Genomic DNA, 16,258 nt, shown 5'->3' on the forward strand with positions numbered 1-16,258 from the left:
AGAAATGTAAATCTCCAGAGTTCATTGTTCATTCAGATGACCGAGTCGATTGAAAGCAAGTGGACGCATTTAGCTGCCAAAATATAAACAGCCACGGTGAGATAACAGTTAATTTCTAGAATAAACCAAATTCCTAGCTGTCAATTAAAATTTAAAAAAAAAGAAATCTTTGAGAATATTTTATGTATATAAATCTCTTTGGTGTGCCTTAAGACGTGTTCCTTAATGTATCTAACAACTTAAGTTTAGAGAAAGAAAAAGGTACACAAATTGTTCTTTTGGCTAAAAATGATTTATTGGACAAGGAAAGATTACAAATCTGATCCCATGGTAAAGCACAATAAACCACATGGAAAATATTAGCAATACATGACATGGGAGAAAAAAAGTAAATAGATCTCAAAGCAGCAAAACTACAAACACAACACACAAAAAAGCAAAATTAAAATGGAGTGATACGTTTTTCTACAAGTTTAAGAAAGACTGCACTATACGGTAAAAAAACAAAAAAAACATAACCGCCGATCTGTTTTTCACAATTTTCTTGACATACTGGACCATTTCAATGTAAAAATACAACCAGTGATAGAAGAGGCAGGTGTCCAACTTCAATGTGAACATGTGAACTGACTTTGAGGACCAAGGCACTCAATTTTTACTTTAAACACTTGTGTACAGTAACATTTGAGCCACTACCACACCTGCGTGTACACATACAGTAACAAAAGTACAGCGTTAAGTCGACTCTAGTGAGTTGAGTAACATTTTAAATACTAGGACAAATTGTAACAACTTCTCCCGAATATTTGAGTACTGGTCAACAGTGACTCTTCATCATCATTTGGATGTTTAAAAACAACACTCTTAACCACTGATCAGAACTTACAGTTGTCATGTTAGTAAAGAATATCTACTTTGTTCTCTTGAACTTCTTAGTATACTGACCTGTGCTTCTACATTTCATAGTCAGAGGAGAGGTTTAGTTAAATAAAGCACATACAGCTAAAACACAGATAAGACTAAAACCATGACAGAAGCCAGAGTGAGTGAAGTTTGTGATAGAAATGAGTGAGTGGTCCCAAACCTCAGTAGAAACCACCACTGTGTTCCCATGTTTTTTGTCACGTTTTTCCTCCCCCCCAGCTGAGACCTTGACCTTTAGGCCTTCTCCAGTGACTTGTAGTACTCTTTCAACACGGCCCAGGCTTTGGGCGCCATGAAGCCGTCGGGAGGGTTCTCTCCCTCGCGAGCCATTTTACGCATGCGTGTGCCGGAGATGAAATCGTAATCTTGATGGCTGTAATTAAAAACAAAATGACAGAGAGTGTGAGAGACACACACACAAAAAGCAGGGGAGCTTTGAATAACAGATCTACTTCAATCAGTGAAAAGATGCCGATCAACGGCACGCCCAACAGAGCCAGCTGCTCTTTTACAATCAGCTGGATCAAGGAGCAGGCCAGTTAACATTTCTGCAAACCAAAATGAAGCTTTTATGACACTCTCTTGTGACACATCCCACCCTGTGAAATTTGACATGATGATTGTTTGCATATGAGAATATATTTATGAATGACATTTCATATGCTGACCATTTCTCACAGCATGACATTCCTGCAAAATCACTCTGTGGCAGGAGAGATAATGTCACACAATCCGGCAAGCACCAGCATGCCATAGCAGTGGTGGCTGGAAAAGGAGGCCAGTGCAGCCGACTGTCAACATGTTGCGCTGTGATTTATGCGCCTGTGTTGTGCTGCTGTCTGCCTCACGATAGCTGTTGCTGCAAACCATGACGAAGTGAGAGAATCTGCATTTCTTTAATCCTGGGTTTAAACTGGAAAAAGGCAGCTATGTTGGGGAAGCTTTGCAGAAAATACCAACATATAATCGCAGCTGCTTGATAACAGCAGTAACTGAGAAACGCTGGCTTTTATTTGGAGTCATATTTGTGTCCGCCTGGCCCATTGTGTTCATTGGCTAGACGATCTGATATTTGCAGTTAAGCCAGTTACAGTGAAAAAGCTCCATATGAGAGCAGAGAGAATGAATAAAAACAGCTGAAACCAGGAGGAGCTGGTGGGAACTCTCTTGACTAGTGTATGGACAAACGCCGTGCGTCCGGCGGGGAAACATTTTGTATTTTATAATCAGATTTGATAGACCCTGTATTTGTGATCATGCAACATTCTTCAGTGATTTCATTTTAATTGAAGCATCTTCTGAGTGAACTCACAGACCTCAAATGCATTTCCCTCTGTTGCAGGGCAAACTGTGCTTACTGAGGTTCTAGAGCTAGATGCTACATGAACAGTATTAACAGTGTTTCCCCTGAGACCGCCTTGAAGGGAAGCACTGCATAAAACCTGCAAAAAGCCTAAATAAACAGGTATGTCAGTAAGCTGAATATATAAGGAAGTCTGGGTGTTAACCTAACATGCACGTATTTGGACTTTTAGAGGAAAATGGAGTATCCTGAGAGAACCCACACAGAAAGATCCCAGTTGGCTGGTGGACTTAATTCAGAAACCCTTTAGTTGGTTTGTTCTTCCCAGAGCAAAAGGTTTAGTTTTTTTAAAACGACACTGTCAAGAAAACGTTTTATGGTTTATATTATGATTTTGTTATTAGTTTAAACATTTTTTTTTATTTCGTTTTGACTTCTATCTTTTTAATTCAGTCGAGTTTCCAGAGTGCATTTTCCTGTTGCAGTTCAGTTTTTATTGTTTAGAAAAAGTTTGGTTTTAGTGTTGTTTTTATTAGTTTCAGCACTAGTTTTAGTTTTTTTTTTAAATTATTATTGTTGCAGGTTATATGTCAGAGGCAAGATGTACATAAAAACTAACCGTTTTACCTCAAAAATTTTATTTGAGTCTTCCAAGTTCACAAAATCATTTTTAATCTTTTTCAGTAGTCAAGTTTTTATTTTTATTTTAGTTAGCTAAAATGATTTTTTTTCTCTCCTAGTTTTAGTTTCAGTTAACTACAATAACGACAGTTATAATGACAGTTATTAAACTTTTACAGTTTGCAGTTTAATGCAACCTTGACTGATTCTAATACAGATTTAAATTATTACAATTAAAGAAACAGGAGGGCGGCACAGTGGTTCAGTGGTTAGCACTATCACCTCATAGCAAAATAGTCTTTGGTCCTGGAATCCAGAGCCTGCTTAAGCATTCCCGTATTTCAGTCCAAAGACTGTTATGCATGTTAGGGTGACTCTAAATTGGCTGTAGGTATGAACACTCTGACAACCAGTCCAGGGTGTAGCCCTTCTTTTGCCCGATCACAGTTGGGATAAGCTCGAGTCCCCTGATGACCCTGAATTGGACAAGCGGTTAAGAAAATGGATGGATAATATAAAATAAGCATCACCACTTTTGGGTAACACACAATACAATCAAACTGTCAGACTCATTGTCTGCACGACAGAAATGCTTTCTAATATTGAGACTGAATTCTCCTCTCCAAACGTTTTTTTTAAGTATCTTTCACACGTTCTGAGATCCTCTCCTTTATATTTTTATGATTGATGGTTTCTCGCTGCACATTTGAGGTCACATGAAAAGTTCTGAACAGCGCTGTGTGAGGCAGTCGGCCAAGGACAGTCTTCATCTTAGACCAGTGCTAAGTGTAGCCCAGGCTATCCTCATTTATGAATTACTCTGAGGGATAATCAAGACTTTAAACATCTTGTTAGCAGACATTCACACTTATCTGAACTGGGCTCACATTCAGAGAGGGTCAAAGTTGTATTATTTAAAACGCTAAATTGTTATCACATGAAAGCGCACATCTTGAGGCTCTGAAACATTAAGAAACAGTGAAAGTAAGGTAAAGGAGCTCCAGGCAAATTCTTCAGAGAACAAGTTATACAATGTCAAATTAGAAACAGCCTTCCGTGGTCTGAGCCATTATGCTTCAGAGAAAGACTGAGGGGTGCTGTGATTAAAATGAGCGCCCATATTAAACCTAAAATGTGGCAAGGGCACCGTGCTTGAAAGAGTAGAAGATCATAAATCTAACTGAGTGACGACTGCAGATTTTAGAAGCTGAGTTGTGTTGAATGTCTGGCATTAGCATTAATATAAAAATGGACAAAATATAAAATATGAGGTAATATTTTGAAAAAAATAAATAAAATAAAGCCCGTTTGCTCGAGGCTTCAGAGAACAGTCAGCAGTATGGTTGCTGGAGGTTCCTGACAGTCATCAGGTAAAAATGCACTGTGTAAACAAATACACAGTGCTACTCCAAAAACCTCCTTGTCCTTGCACTGCTCGCTAACAGTTTGCTGCAGTCCCACATAGTTTGCATGGAAGATGCACACATTTCTGCAAACACCCGCCAGCTACTCACTGAGCAGAAAGTGCAATACAAACAGTCCCTTCAAAGTAAAAGTTCCACATTTCAGAAAGTGCAATTTTTCTGCAGACAGCGTCAAAGTCTGCAGCATCTTCCATGCAAACTTTGACACGCTATGATGCGTATGGAATTGTTTCCATACATGTTCATTTAACACGATGTGGCATTTTTTTCCCTTTGGTTTTTTTCTGTTTAGGTTATAATCTAAACTGTCAGTTGCTTAAAATAATTCAAGCACACATTCCATTTTAACACAAAACCTCACATCCTATTTAGATAATCAGACAACAGAAATTTTCTGTCAAGTAAATGTTTCACATGCAGAGCACCAAGCCAGTGGTGTCACTTCAAAGCCAACGATTGCTTAACGAAATCTGCTGATAACATTTTAAAACAAACTATTTCAAGGAGGCAGCGTACTTCGATTCACAGAAGAACTAGATGTGCCTGATCAGCACTTCACTTTGGACTTTACATCATAAACATGCATCATGGAAAACAAAGGCAATCTTTTGATAAGTGCTGCAATATTTAGTTTTAACGCTGCTGGCTGAACACAACCCAAGTTGCACAACCTGATGGAACAGGCTGCATCAGACTGCAGGAAAGCCAAATAAATTGCATGACTGTTAGTCACAACGTGCAGTGTCCATATACAGACTGTAATTAATGGCAGGTCTCTGTAATTTTGAGCAACATCAAAGCCCGTAGTGTTGCACAAAAGCTTTTAACTGTATACGAATGAAAAACAATTGCTGTTATTCTTGGCTCAGCTTTTTAGGGCACAGAGAGAAGAAGAAAGCAAGAAAGAAAAATGAGGATTTTTTTTTTTTTGCATACAAGACAGGCCTAATGAGTAATTCATTTAAGGAATATAATTTCTGTTTAGGCTGCTCACCCTAATTGGCCTAAATGTGAAGTATTACTCTGGACAAAATCTACAAATGTAATTTAATGTGAGTGAGCGCTGCCTGTGAACCATCTCTGTAATAAATTGATTTAAAACAAGGGAAAACAAAATGGAAAAGTTTTTTCTTAAATGAAAAACCTTCGACAAAAGTACTCACTTTTTTGGATCATAAAAATCCATTGCCCTTTTGACCTTGTTGTAAGCAGCAACCTTAAATGGAACAATTTCAAGGGTGATGAGGCCCGGAGCCATGGTGAGCACCTTGGCTCCGTGAGTGGGCTCGTACAGGTCCTTTCCTGTGGCAGGGTGAGGCATGCCTGCAGGGTCACGACCAACAATGTAGAAATTGGCACCGGCCACCATTCGTGCTCTGCAATGCCACTGAACCTGTGGACAGAGAGAACAAAGAAAATGCTATAGCTGTGAAACTAACACTGCTCCACTTGTGTGGGACTTATTGTGTTATAAAGACACACAATAAGTCTTTATGACAAGTGTGTAAGACCGTACTAAAACACAGCAATCTGGGTAATGAAAGCAGCAACAATGACACTGCTAATAGCTCAATCACACTAGAGTCAAAATAGCACGGCAACCTTTCTGCAACTAGGAAAAATAGTTGCCAGTAGGGCTGGGCCATATCATACCGTTCACCGTAATACCGGTATAATGTCGGGCAATGATAAGAAAATGAAATATCGCGATAGAATATGGGTAAAACGCGCATGCGCCGTGCCTTTGTTTTCATACGCACATGGCGGAAAAAGCGTGCCGGCGACAGTAAGTAAGTAAGTAAGTAAAATTTATTTATATAGCGCTTTTCACAGATAAAAATCACAAAGTGCTTTACAACACAGGAAATGGGAATATAAAAACAATATAACAGTAAATAAAACAATGTAAAACAATAAAACTATAAAAAAACAGCATAAGAAGAAATTAATCAAATGCTTTTCTAAATAAAAATGTCTTCAGCTGTTTCTTAAAAGAATCAATGGAGTCCGTGCAGCGAAGAGACAGTGGGAGAGAATTCCACAACCGTGGTGCCACAGTCTGAAAGGCCCGATCACCACGAGTTTTAAAACGAGTGCGCGGTACCACCAGCAGTCTCTGATCTAATGACCTTAAAGCCCGAGAAGATGTATGTGGTTTCAGCAGGTCAGATAAATATTGAGGAGCCTGACCATGTAGGGCCCTAAAGGTTAGAACTAAAATTTTAAAATGAAACCTAAAATTTACAGGCAACCAGTGAAGGGAGGCCAAGACTGGAGTGATATGCGATCTTCTCTTGGTGCCTGTTAAGAGACGTGCTGCAGCATTCTGCACAGTCTGAAGACGATTTAAGGCTGATTTGTTAAAACAAGTAAAAAAAAAAAAAAAGGCCATTACAATAGTCTAAACGAGAAGAAATAAAAGCATGAATAATCATCTCAAGTTCAAGCTTTGATACCATTAGTCTGAGTTTAGAAATATTCCGTAAATGATAAAAACAGTTTCGGACCAGCTGCTTAGAATGCTGCTCGAGCGACATCGAGCTGTCAAATATGACACCGAGATTTCTAAGGCTTGATTTTACATAAGGGTCTAAGAAGCTGATATGCTGTCTAATTTCTGGGACCATGTGGTCTGGAGCAATAATTAGAGTTTCTGTTTTATCAGAGTTTAGTTGGAGAAAATTGTCATATAACCATTTGTTGATTTCTGTCAGGCAATTACTTAAATTAGACAATTTATAAAACTCAGACATTTTGAAGGAACAGTATAGTTGGATGTCGTCAGCATAGAGATGATAGGAGATATATTTATAGCGCTTAATAATTTGGCCTAGGGGAAATACATAAAGTAAAAAGAGAATTGGACCCAGGACAGATCCCTGAGGTACCCCACACGGCAAAACTGTTGATTCTGATGTGACATGATTCATGCAAACAGTAAAAAGATCTCTCAGACAGATATGATATAAACCATTTTAAAACAACACCAGTAATCCCAAACAAGTTCTCGAGTCTGTTTATCATGATACTGTGATCTACAGTGTCAAAAGCAGAGCTGAGATCCAACAGGACCAGCACTGTATATTCTCCAGAGTCTGCTGCCATCAAGATATCACTAGATACTCTAAGTAAGGCCGTTTCAGTGGAATGCAATTTACGAAAACCAGACTGGAAAGTGTCCATAACAGCATTTTTATCCAGGAAATAGTTAAGTTGTTCTAGTACTACTTTTTCTAAAATTTTCGATATAAAAGGCAATTTGGATATTGGCCTATAACTGTTAGGAAGAGATGGATCCAGCTGGGGTTTCTTTAATATTGGCTCAACAATAGCTTGTTTAAAGAAGCTGGGGACTGAGCCAGTATGAAGAGAAGTATTTATCATTTCCACAATACAGGGGCCAATTGAATCAAACACACTAGTGAAAAATGAAGATGGAAGGACATCAAGGGGGCTTGAAGTCTGTTTTATATGACAAAGCAGGCCTCTGATGTCTTGTAATGTAACAGGAGTAAAAGAGGACCAAGTATCAGAGGAGAGCAAGTTAAAAGTTTGATATTGAGAAGAGGATGGAGAGATATTAGACCTGATGGCAATGACCTTATTTCTGAAATAGTTCATAAACTCATTGCATTCGGATGTTGAGTGAACTGGTGCACAAGGAGCATCAGGAGAAACAATACTCTTAATTGTTTTAAACAAGAATTTAGGATCTTTCTTTTTTGAAGCTATGAGGTGTGAAAAATACTCTGTTCTGGCATTTTTCCACATGTCATTTAGCAAGAGGATAGATTCTTTAAGGTGTAACTTATAAACCTCAAGCTTGGAAGCCTTCCACAAACGTTCTAGCTTGCGACAGTATCTCCTGAAATTACGAATGTTTTCATTTAACCAAGGATGAGATTTCAAACGTAGGACAGTACTTTTTTTCAGAGGTGCCACTATGTCTAAAATAGAATTACACTGGTTATTAAAGGATGAGACAAGAGAGTCCAAATCATTGTCGAACATGGCAGAGAACCTTTTGCCGGCGTTCTGGTTTATGATTCGCCTTTCAATCGTTATTTTGGGAGCCAGGGGATCCACATAAAACGACAAGTTAAAATATATGCAGCTATGGTCACTCACATGGACATTTTCCACACGAATGTCATTTATATTTAAACCCAAGGAGAAAACAAGGTCCAATGTGTGACCCTTTACATGTGTAGGGCCAGAAACATGCTGCATAAAATTAAAAGACTCTGTGATAGTCATGAAGTCAGCAGCCATATTACAGGATGCATCATCAATATGAAGGTTAAAATCTCCCAACATTACCACCTTCTCTAATTTAATAATGGATGATAGGAGGTCGTTAAATTCAGTTAAAAAGACTCCGGCAGGGCCAGGAGGTCGGTAGATTAAAATACAATAAAAGGTGCGCAAAGAGCCGACCTTGATCATCTGAACTTCAAATGAAGTAAAAGAATCCGAGTTCATCAGTCTGCATGTGAATCTGTCCTGGTGCACAACAGCGAGACCTCCGCCACGTCCCGAAAGACGTGGAGTTCCGATGACGGAGCAGCCAGTCGAACAAATTTCCTTCAGATGTATATAATCCATGTTTTGTTGCCACGTCTCAGTTAAACACAAGAAGTTGAGAGATTCCTTTATAAAAAGATCGTTTAAAATAAACGATTTGTTTGTGACTGAGCGAGTGTTGAGCAGGGCAAACCTGATTGAAGACGTTTGGTTGGTGCAGTCAACAGCTGACTGCAGTGGCACTCGAATTAAACACCTGTGCGCACCTCTACACCTGTTACGCCGGGCGGGGACTTCAGGGCTAGCAGAAGCTAATATCCATAGTGGTACATCACCTCTGCCATCAAAACGGCGGTCGAAGGAGGGACGCCAAGTGAACATGGGGCCATCAGACCATAGATTCCGAGCTGGGAACTGAAGTGTAGCGTCGGCACCAGGTGACAGTAGATGAATTTGTCGTAGGCACCGGGATTCTTCCCACATCCAAGAAGCTAATCTTCGGTACCTTCTCAGTCGCACCTGGACACCGGCCCTGGTTCCCCTACTTCTTTTCTTCGTGTTAAATCCCACCGATATGTACGGTAACATGCAGTCAGGTGAGGAACACACAAAGGGTGGAGGGAAAAATTTCCTGTAACTCTCCCAGCTGTCACAGTAGCTCTCCATTGAATCTTTGATATACAACATCATGCCCCGATCATAATTATTGGTGGCAGAGACAAAATCAAAACACAGGACGGTAAAAATAATATTGCAAGTGACAATAGCGGCCAGTATAAAACTATACCAGCGAGCTGTACTAGCGGCACAAGCGGCAAAGCCAAACACAGGCGCCATCTTGAGAAAGGAAAAAAAAAACAGAGACAGAGAACGAGAAGGGCGAAAGCGGATCGGTGAATGAAACGGATGAACCAGAATTGGTTTGTAAAAATGCTGCAACTTCAGTGGTGTGGAACTGGTTTAGCTTTCGTCCGTCAGATACACGACAAAGCACTATTTTTGGTAGCGCATGCTAGCGGGCCGTCGTTATTACCGTGTTTTTTTGGAAAATACGGCACACTTAAAATCAATCCTTTGATTTTTCTGAAAATCGACAGTGCCCCTTATAATCCCGTGTGCCTTATGTATGAATTCTGGTTGTGTTTACTGACCTCGAAACGATTTCATGTGGTACACGGCGCTGGAAATCTGTCAAATGTTTTAGTACGACTTTGTTAAGCTATGAAGCTGCACCGCTTGATGGATTGTCGGAGCATTACGGCTATCGTAGGCAGGAGCCTCGTGGAGTGATACGTACTGTATATACTGTTTTTTACCTTTATGCTTTGTGTGAACAACTAAGATGTGTTGCTTATGAAATCCATGAAGTGGAGAGAAAATTACATTTTATTTATGTAATTAACGCATTTTGAACTCTTAAAGAAATATAACAAAAGGAGACACCCAGCTGAACTAAAATGATCCATGTAGCAAACAAAAACTGTTGTGAGCCGCCACCCTTATATCGCCTTTGGGCTTTTGGAGCCTTGACCTGACTTTAAAAAAAAATAATTGGGAAAAAAAGCACTATGTTGCCAAAAAAAGAAAAATAGATATTTGCAAAATTCTGCCTAAATATGTATTTTACCTGGTTAATGTGTGTGGCGGGGCGTGGTCTGCAGCGCCGCTGCAGGGGAGGCGGATGCACCTGAGCGGCACCCGCAATCACGAGTTGCCGCCATAATGTCTGTGCTATCTATGCTGTTGTGTTGGTATGTGTCGGGCTGTGAGCTGCAAAGCTACAGCCGGCTGTATGCGTACAGCAACCATGTGTGAAAAGTGATCAATAAAGAGATGCTGAAAAGCGTGTTCATGGAAACATCGTCGGGTCTGCCGTGATATGTTTACAATGGGACTTCTGCTCCTGGACCTTTGTGCACATCGTCTGTAAATCGGGGCTGTACAAGTCACTTTCATCTTTACGCAGGACTGTAAGCTGTCATCTGTGAGGCGTGAGCGGTGTTTGTTTTTAACATAGTTCACGGTGGAGAACAGCTGCTGACATAATGTAGATCCAAAGATCCATAATTGGCCTACCTGGGGTTTAAAGTCTCGATAAATGCACGGCGTTTCGGCGGGTACACCGGCTTCCGCGAGTGTGACGCTTATTTCAAGCAATGAAAAAATAATAGAATATAATTTTATTTTTACATTTCAATATCACAATAATCTTCCAATTTAGAACTACAAGTTAAAAAAGAACTAACATAAATAAAATAAAATACAGTTCAGCTAAATACTTCTAATTTATTTTCCCAAACCACGCGGAGCCGCACTATAAGGACTAAAGGTTGCCGACACCTGGTCTACAACAATAAGCACAACTCGACTCTCTTTGCTTTCGGGTGCTCAACTAGCTGCAGACTTTGGTTATATTCTCATACAAAAGCAATGCTGCAGAGCACCATTTGGAGGAATTTCTAAATTATCATTTCAGAACTGTGAGGTTCTGGATTGACTCTGAATGTAGCAAATGCCTGTGTATGTAGACAGCAACAATTGGTTGTTTTCACTGATTTATCATGCTTAATTGGTATATTATCACAAACAGATTGCATGTAATTGCCAACTTGACCCCATTCACTAACTCACTGAAAGCAGACTGAGTGCAACACATTTTATTGCTGCCTTGATGCAAGACAGTTACTTTGAAGGCGGCAACTGACTGCAAGTGATCACAAACCTGGTCCTTGTCTTCAAAGCAACCATTTCAAAGGTGATGGACTTGCACGTTTATTGCACACGGTCACATTAACTTTGGTTGTTCCATTGTTTTTCCCTACAGTGTGACTGTAGCATAACCGAATATAATGTGCACATGTGTACATCTTCAGTGTCTACCAATTATGTCTGATATATCTGGGAAAGTAAAAAAAAAAAAAAGAAAGGAGAAAAAAAAAGCGACTTTTACCATTTTCACCTTTAGGCAGACATCAACTCCACACAAGTTCAGCCAGCCTGCAATAATTGCTCCCCTTAGGACTTGCTTTTCTCCTACGCTGTTGCTGTTTTTCATTATCAATAACATCAGAAACTGGACTTTTTGCCTTGAAAATTACTATTACTACTGCCATTAGGTTTCTACATGTTGCCCATGATTTTTAGATAAGACTGAGGTAACAGCAAGCCTTTAATGGGCTAAAGAATACTTTGAAAATTGTAATAATGAAGAGGAGGTTCTACATCTCTGTGGAAAACCAAGTCAGAAAAACTATACTCAGGTTGCGACCGTGCAAAAATCTCCCTTTCAGAATTAGAAACTGATTAAATTCGCAGGCTGAGATCCACCATCCTGCAATCTGCTCTCAATAATTTGTAACATATCTTTCTGATTATTATAAGTGAGTGATTAAAAGATTCTCAGCTACGATCAGTCACACACAGAGGTTTGTGTATGGCATGAAAACGTTAAACAGAGCGCCTCAAGACAACTGTAAATTTCCTTTCCTGCCATTTTTCACTCTCAGAAATTTGCAAAGAAATCATGCGACAGCCCACTTCCTTTTCTGCCTGTTGTTATTATTCAGAGCTGCAGCCACGCTTTTGTTCTCTATCACTTTTGAAGCGAACCTGATGCCTTGTTTGAAGAAACCTCAAACATTCTTGATAATCATTACCTCAGTTGGCCCTGCATACATCATGGGTGAGGGAAAAATGGCAACAATGGTAGATTCTGGATTCAGAACGCCCTCCTCCAGCACAGCAGCATGCTGCTTCATTCTCCAAGGCAGTGGCACGTCATCATCTTTGGTCCAACCTCCTAGTGGGTGGAGCAGCAGAACAGGCCGACGGTAGCCTCGCTCGATCAGACGCTTGTGGGTGTCCTGCATCAGGAGAGCATGCCCGTTGTGGACAGGGTTACGCAGCTGAAAGGCAAATACAGCATCTAAACAGAGAAAAAGGAGAAAACAAGTTTGTTAAACGGCAATCAAACACATCTGCGCACATCTGCAAAGCAAACAAAAGAAAATCATCTACACACAGAAATCATCTAGCTGCTTCATGCACATGAACCACATACAGTCTGTGTATTATTGATGAAGTGTTGAATAACACTGTAGTCTTTTCTCTTGGGACCTTCCTACTGTGATGCTCTTATTTATTTACCAAATAAACAAACAAGTGAGTGGACTGAAGGCACCAGACTGCTTGAAGTTTTCCTCTCGTTTTAAAAGAGAAGGAAGGTAGCTGTTTATAAATACTGGGACATTACCATCACTCTCCCTGGTTCAGAATGTCATCACTGGGTTAATTTAGCTCTGACAGAAAATAAACAAACAGATATTGCTCCAATACCTGCATTCATTTCTTTGAACTTCTGTTTGAGCTCAGTGGGTGTCAGTCGGTATTGGTCGAGACCGTCATTCCAACAGATCTTGTCCAGAACCTGCAGGTCACCACCGACCAGCCAGTCCCCGCTTTCCATCACCATCTGAAATAGGAGCCACAGTGATCGTGACGGTGAACGCAACACAAACATAAACCAGATTTAAGACACCGCTCTTTAAAAGTCTCACTCTGTTGGAACCACTCCAGGGTGAATTCAAATAAACCCCTGAGTTATTACCCAGTTGCAAAAGGACAAAATGAAATAAATCAAAGTCTTGGTGAGTTGTTAAACAGCCAACAAAACTCTGCTGTGCTTTCCCCTCAGCATTTGTTAATTTCAATAACAGACAAAATCAGATTGCATTCCGCAACGAAACCTGGGGATGAGCTCATGACCACAGCGCAGAGAAATTTTCCCCTCGTGAGATTCATCCAACAATGCCACCAAAGTGCTCAGGAAGGATCCAGGCAAAGGCTGCTATTGTTTCAGGCAATATCTTCCGCCTGCTTCCTGTGGCACTTTTGAGACTGTAGCTAGAGTTACTGAAAACACTGGCCTGCACATTGTTAATGTCATACAAAGTGACAAATTTCAGACCAAGCAGCAAACGCATCACAGCTCCAGCATTTAGACTGTGAACTCAAATAAGGCCAAAAATAAAAATGAAAACAATAAGTGGATAAAAAAAAAAAAAAAAAACTGTCTATGTCATTATTTTGTTGATATGTAATTTATCATCTGAATACTCTTTGATATCCATACTTTACAAACACACTGATTCCAGTTTGAGCTGGCAAGCTATATATAGAAATCTGAATCTTGTCAGCAGAGGCGGTGTCTACGTGATGCGATCAATAACCACCTGCCCTCAAGTGCTCCAGCTTGTCTGCTGCTCACCCGATAAAAGTCACGACATAGGCTTTACAGCACTGATAGCGCTGAACAATAGGATAGGCAAATCACCACCGATTTTGCCAACATAAGTCAACAGAAAACAAAACGTCTACAAGGCTGTATGAAAGCAGGAGGTCTAAATCTGCGACGTTTACCCGTTATAATTTCTCTATGACTTCACTTGTAAAAGGGGGCCCTAGCCAAATAAACCACACCATAGCTTCCAGTGCCGTGGATTTCATGTCTGAGTGACAGACAGGCAAACAGGAAGCGTGTGGATTAACAACCTGTTCCGTGGAGCAGAAAAGAGCCTGGATCAGAACGTTGTAGTCATGAATGAAGGGGTGTGCTGACAGATTGGTTCTGGTGTTGGGAGTTAAACATTCACTCGTGTATACATACATACATTCTAATGAGTGAGAGCTTAATTAGAGCAGGCTGAACACATGATAAGTTAAAGTGGATAAAGAATGACGGTTCGGGAAACACAGAGCATGTGGCATGTGCCTAAATCCAGAAATGAGACATCAGGTGTTGACACTAAGGAGTCACGGTATCAATTCATGAAGCCTGCAGCTTCTAATACATCTCAAAACACATTACCATGCCAGACTCCATTATGAATAAGGTGAAAGAAGGAAATCTTTGAAAATTAAAAAAAAAAACTGCCAATAGTGGTGCGATATTAAGAGAGCTGTTATGCCAGAGGTTAAAAGTAAGTCTGACCCAAGAGTGCAAAATCACTAGATACCACAAAGACTATTAATTTTGACTTAAACCTTTGCCAATAAGCAGACTGTACTAATCCACAAAACAGCCACTTTTAAAAGTTTACTAAGGTGAAATTAAAAACAAACTGTGTCACCAACACCAAAAAGTTCTGCTGCTTTCCATCAACCCATTGACACTTTAAGCCAGATCATTTCAGGACATTAGCACACCAGAGCGTCTACCTGAGCCCCACAGTGCTTGATAAGAGACACATGGAAACAATTCCTCGATCTACTTGGAGATGGGCTGGGTGAGCAAAAAGGTGGAAGCTGGCAAATGAGCAGTACAATCTCAAACACATTTAGTTGGAGGCTGAGCAAGAGACTCTGGATCCAACTATAACACCTGCAATACGAGGGTGTACCAAAAAGATCAAGTGATTACACTGGGCGTCCTGACAGACTGAGAAAAACTCCACTCCTCCGCCTATTCAGTCTTTCCATAAGCAATGCGCAAAGGCCAGCTGGGATCTGTGTTCTATCAGTGCCGAATCCAGGGAGGCAGTTTGCTTTCACATGCAGCATGTTTATCACACAGTACTCTGAGACAGACAGTCTGGAGCTCTGCAGATGGTCTTCAGTAGTTTCGCCAAGGCTCAGCTTCCATACCATTTCTAACATACTAGCCCATATTGTAAATTCAATCTTCCCAGCAGGAGAGAATTCATTTAAAAAAATGTTTAAAAAGCCTGAACAGCCAAGGAATGATCTTTGCATTTGTGCCTTTTTCATAAAACATGTACTAAATGTTACGTGTATGCATTTAATAGTTGAGTGGTTCATGGGGTGTGAAATAGTTCTGGATTGAATTATGAAAGTCTCTTCATCTCTAATATGGATAGTTACACACTAAAGCTTACAGGATGGCTAGCCTACTGTAGAGCTCTCAGTCAGAATGCCTAGATTTTGCAGCCTGTCATTCAATCCAGACGGACAGGCTAAAAAAAGACTGCACGCTAATCTGAGCTCTGTTTTTATTTGTTGATGGGATATTACTTTTGGCTGTGAGATAAGAAACTGTGGAAGTCAAGTGAACAGGGTGTGTATCCCACATTGTTCAGGCTACCCCTGCTGGAGAGCAAGTGCTAGCTGTCTATGGATATTTGGCTTACGTCTTCTTAAAACAAACAGAGGTCACCCTTGCTTTTTCTTGAAAGTGATGCCATCCCTTAGCTAAAGCACCTGGTAGTGACAACCCAAGCTTCATGGGGTAGCCTTTTTTCTTTTGACTGTGTGCAACATGAGGATACCTGCACGAATAGTACAGGTGCAGCCTATTGGCACAGGCCCTGGAAAATATCAACAGTTTTACAAATAGTGAATGCATTTACCGTGTGCATATTACACTATTTCACTTCCAAGGAAACAGTGCGAGTGCCTGACGATGGAAGAAACTGAAGTTCCACAATAAATTTTGAGAACTGCTATA

At 40.3% G+C, this 16,258-nt stretch overlaps 1 protein-coding gene across 1 annotated transcript in view; it reads right to left on the minus strand.

The window, feature by feature from the left end:
- Window positions 1-270: 270 nt before the first annotated feature.
- papss1 (3'-phosphoadenosine 5'-phosphosulfate synthase 1) overlaps window positions 271-16,258 on the minus strand; it is a 25,254-nt gene continuing 9,266 nt past the window's right edge. Inside the window, exons 9-12 of the mRNA XM_084931528.1 lie at window positions 13,132-13,267; window positions 12,453-12,721; window positions 5,436-5,665; window positions 271-1,297 (exon numbers count right to left, since the gene is read on the minus strand). Coding sequence (XP_084787654.1) covers window positions 1,159-1,297; window positions 5,436-5,665; window positions 12,453-12,721; window positions 13,132-13,267 — 774 coding nt within the window. The 3' untranslated portion in view covers window positions 271-1,158. The remainder of the gene's footprint in view (window positions 1,298-5,435; window positions 5,666-12,452; window positions 12,722-13,131; window positions 13,268-16,258) is intronic.

The sequence above is a fragment of the Perissodus microlepis genome, chromosome 6 (genome assembly GCF_051167445.1).
Source record: "Perissodus microlepis isolate ML-2025 ecotype Zambia chromosome 6, ASM5116744v1, whole genome shotgun sequence".
NCBI classification, from domain to species: Eukaryota; Metazoa; Chordata; class Actinopteri; order Cichliformes; family Cichlidae; genus Perissodus; species Perissodus microlepis.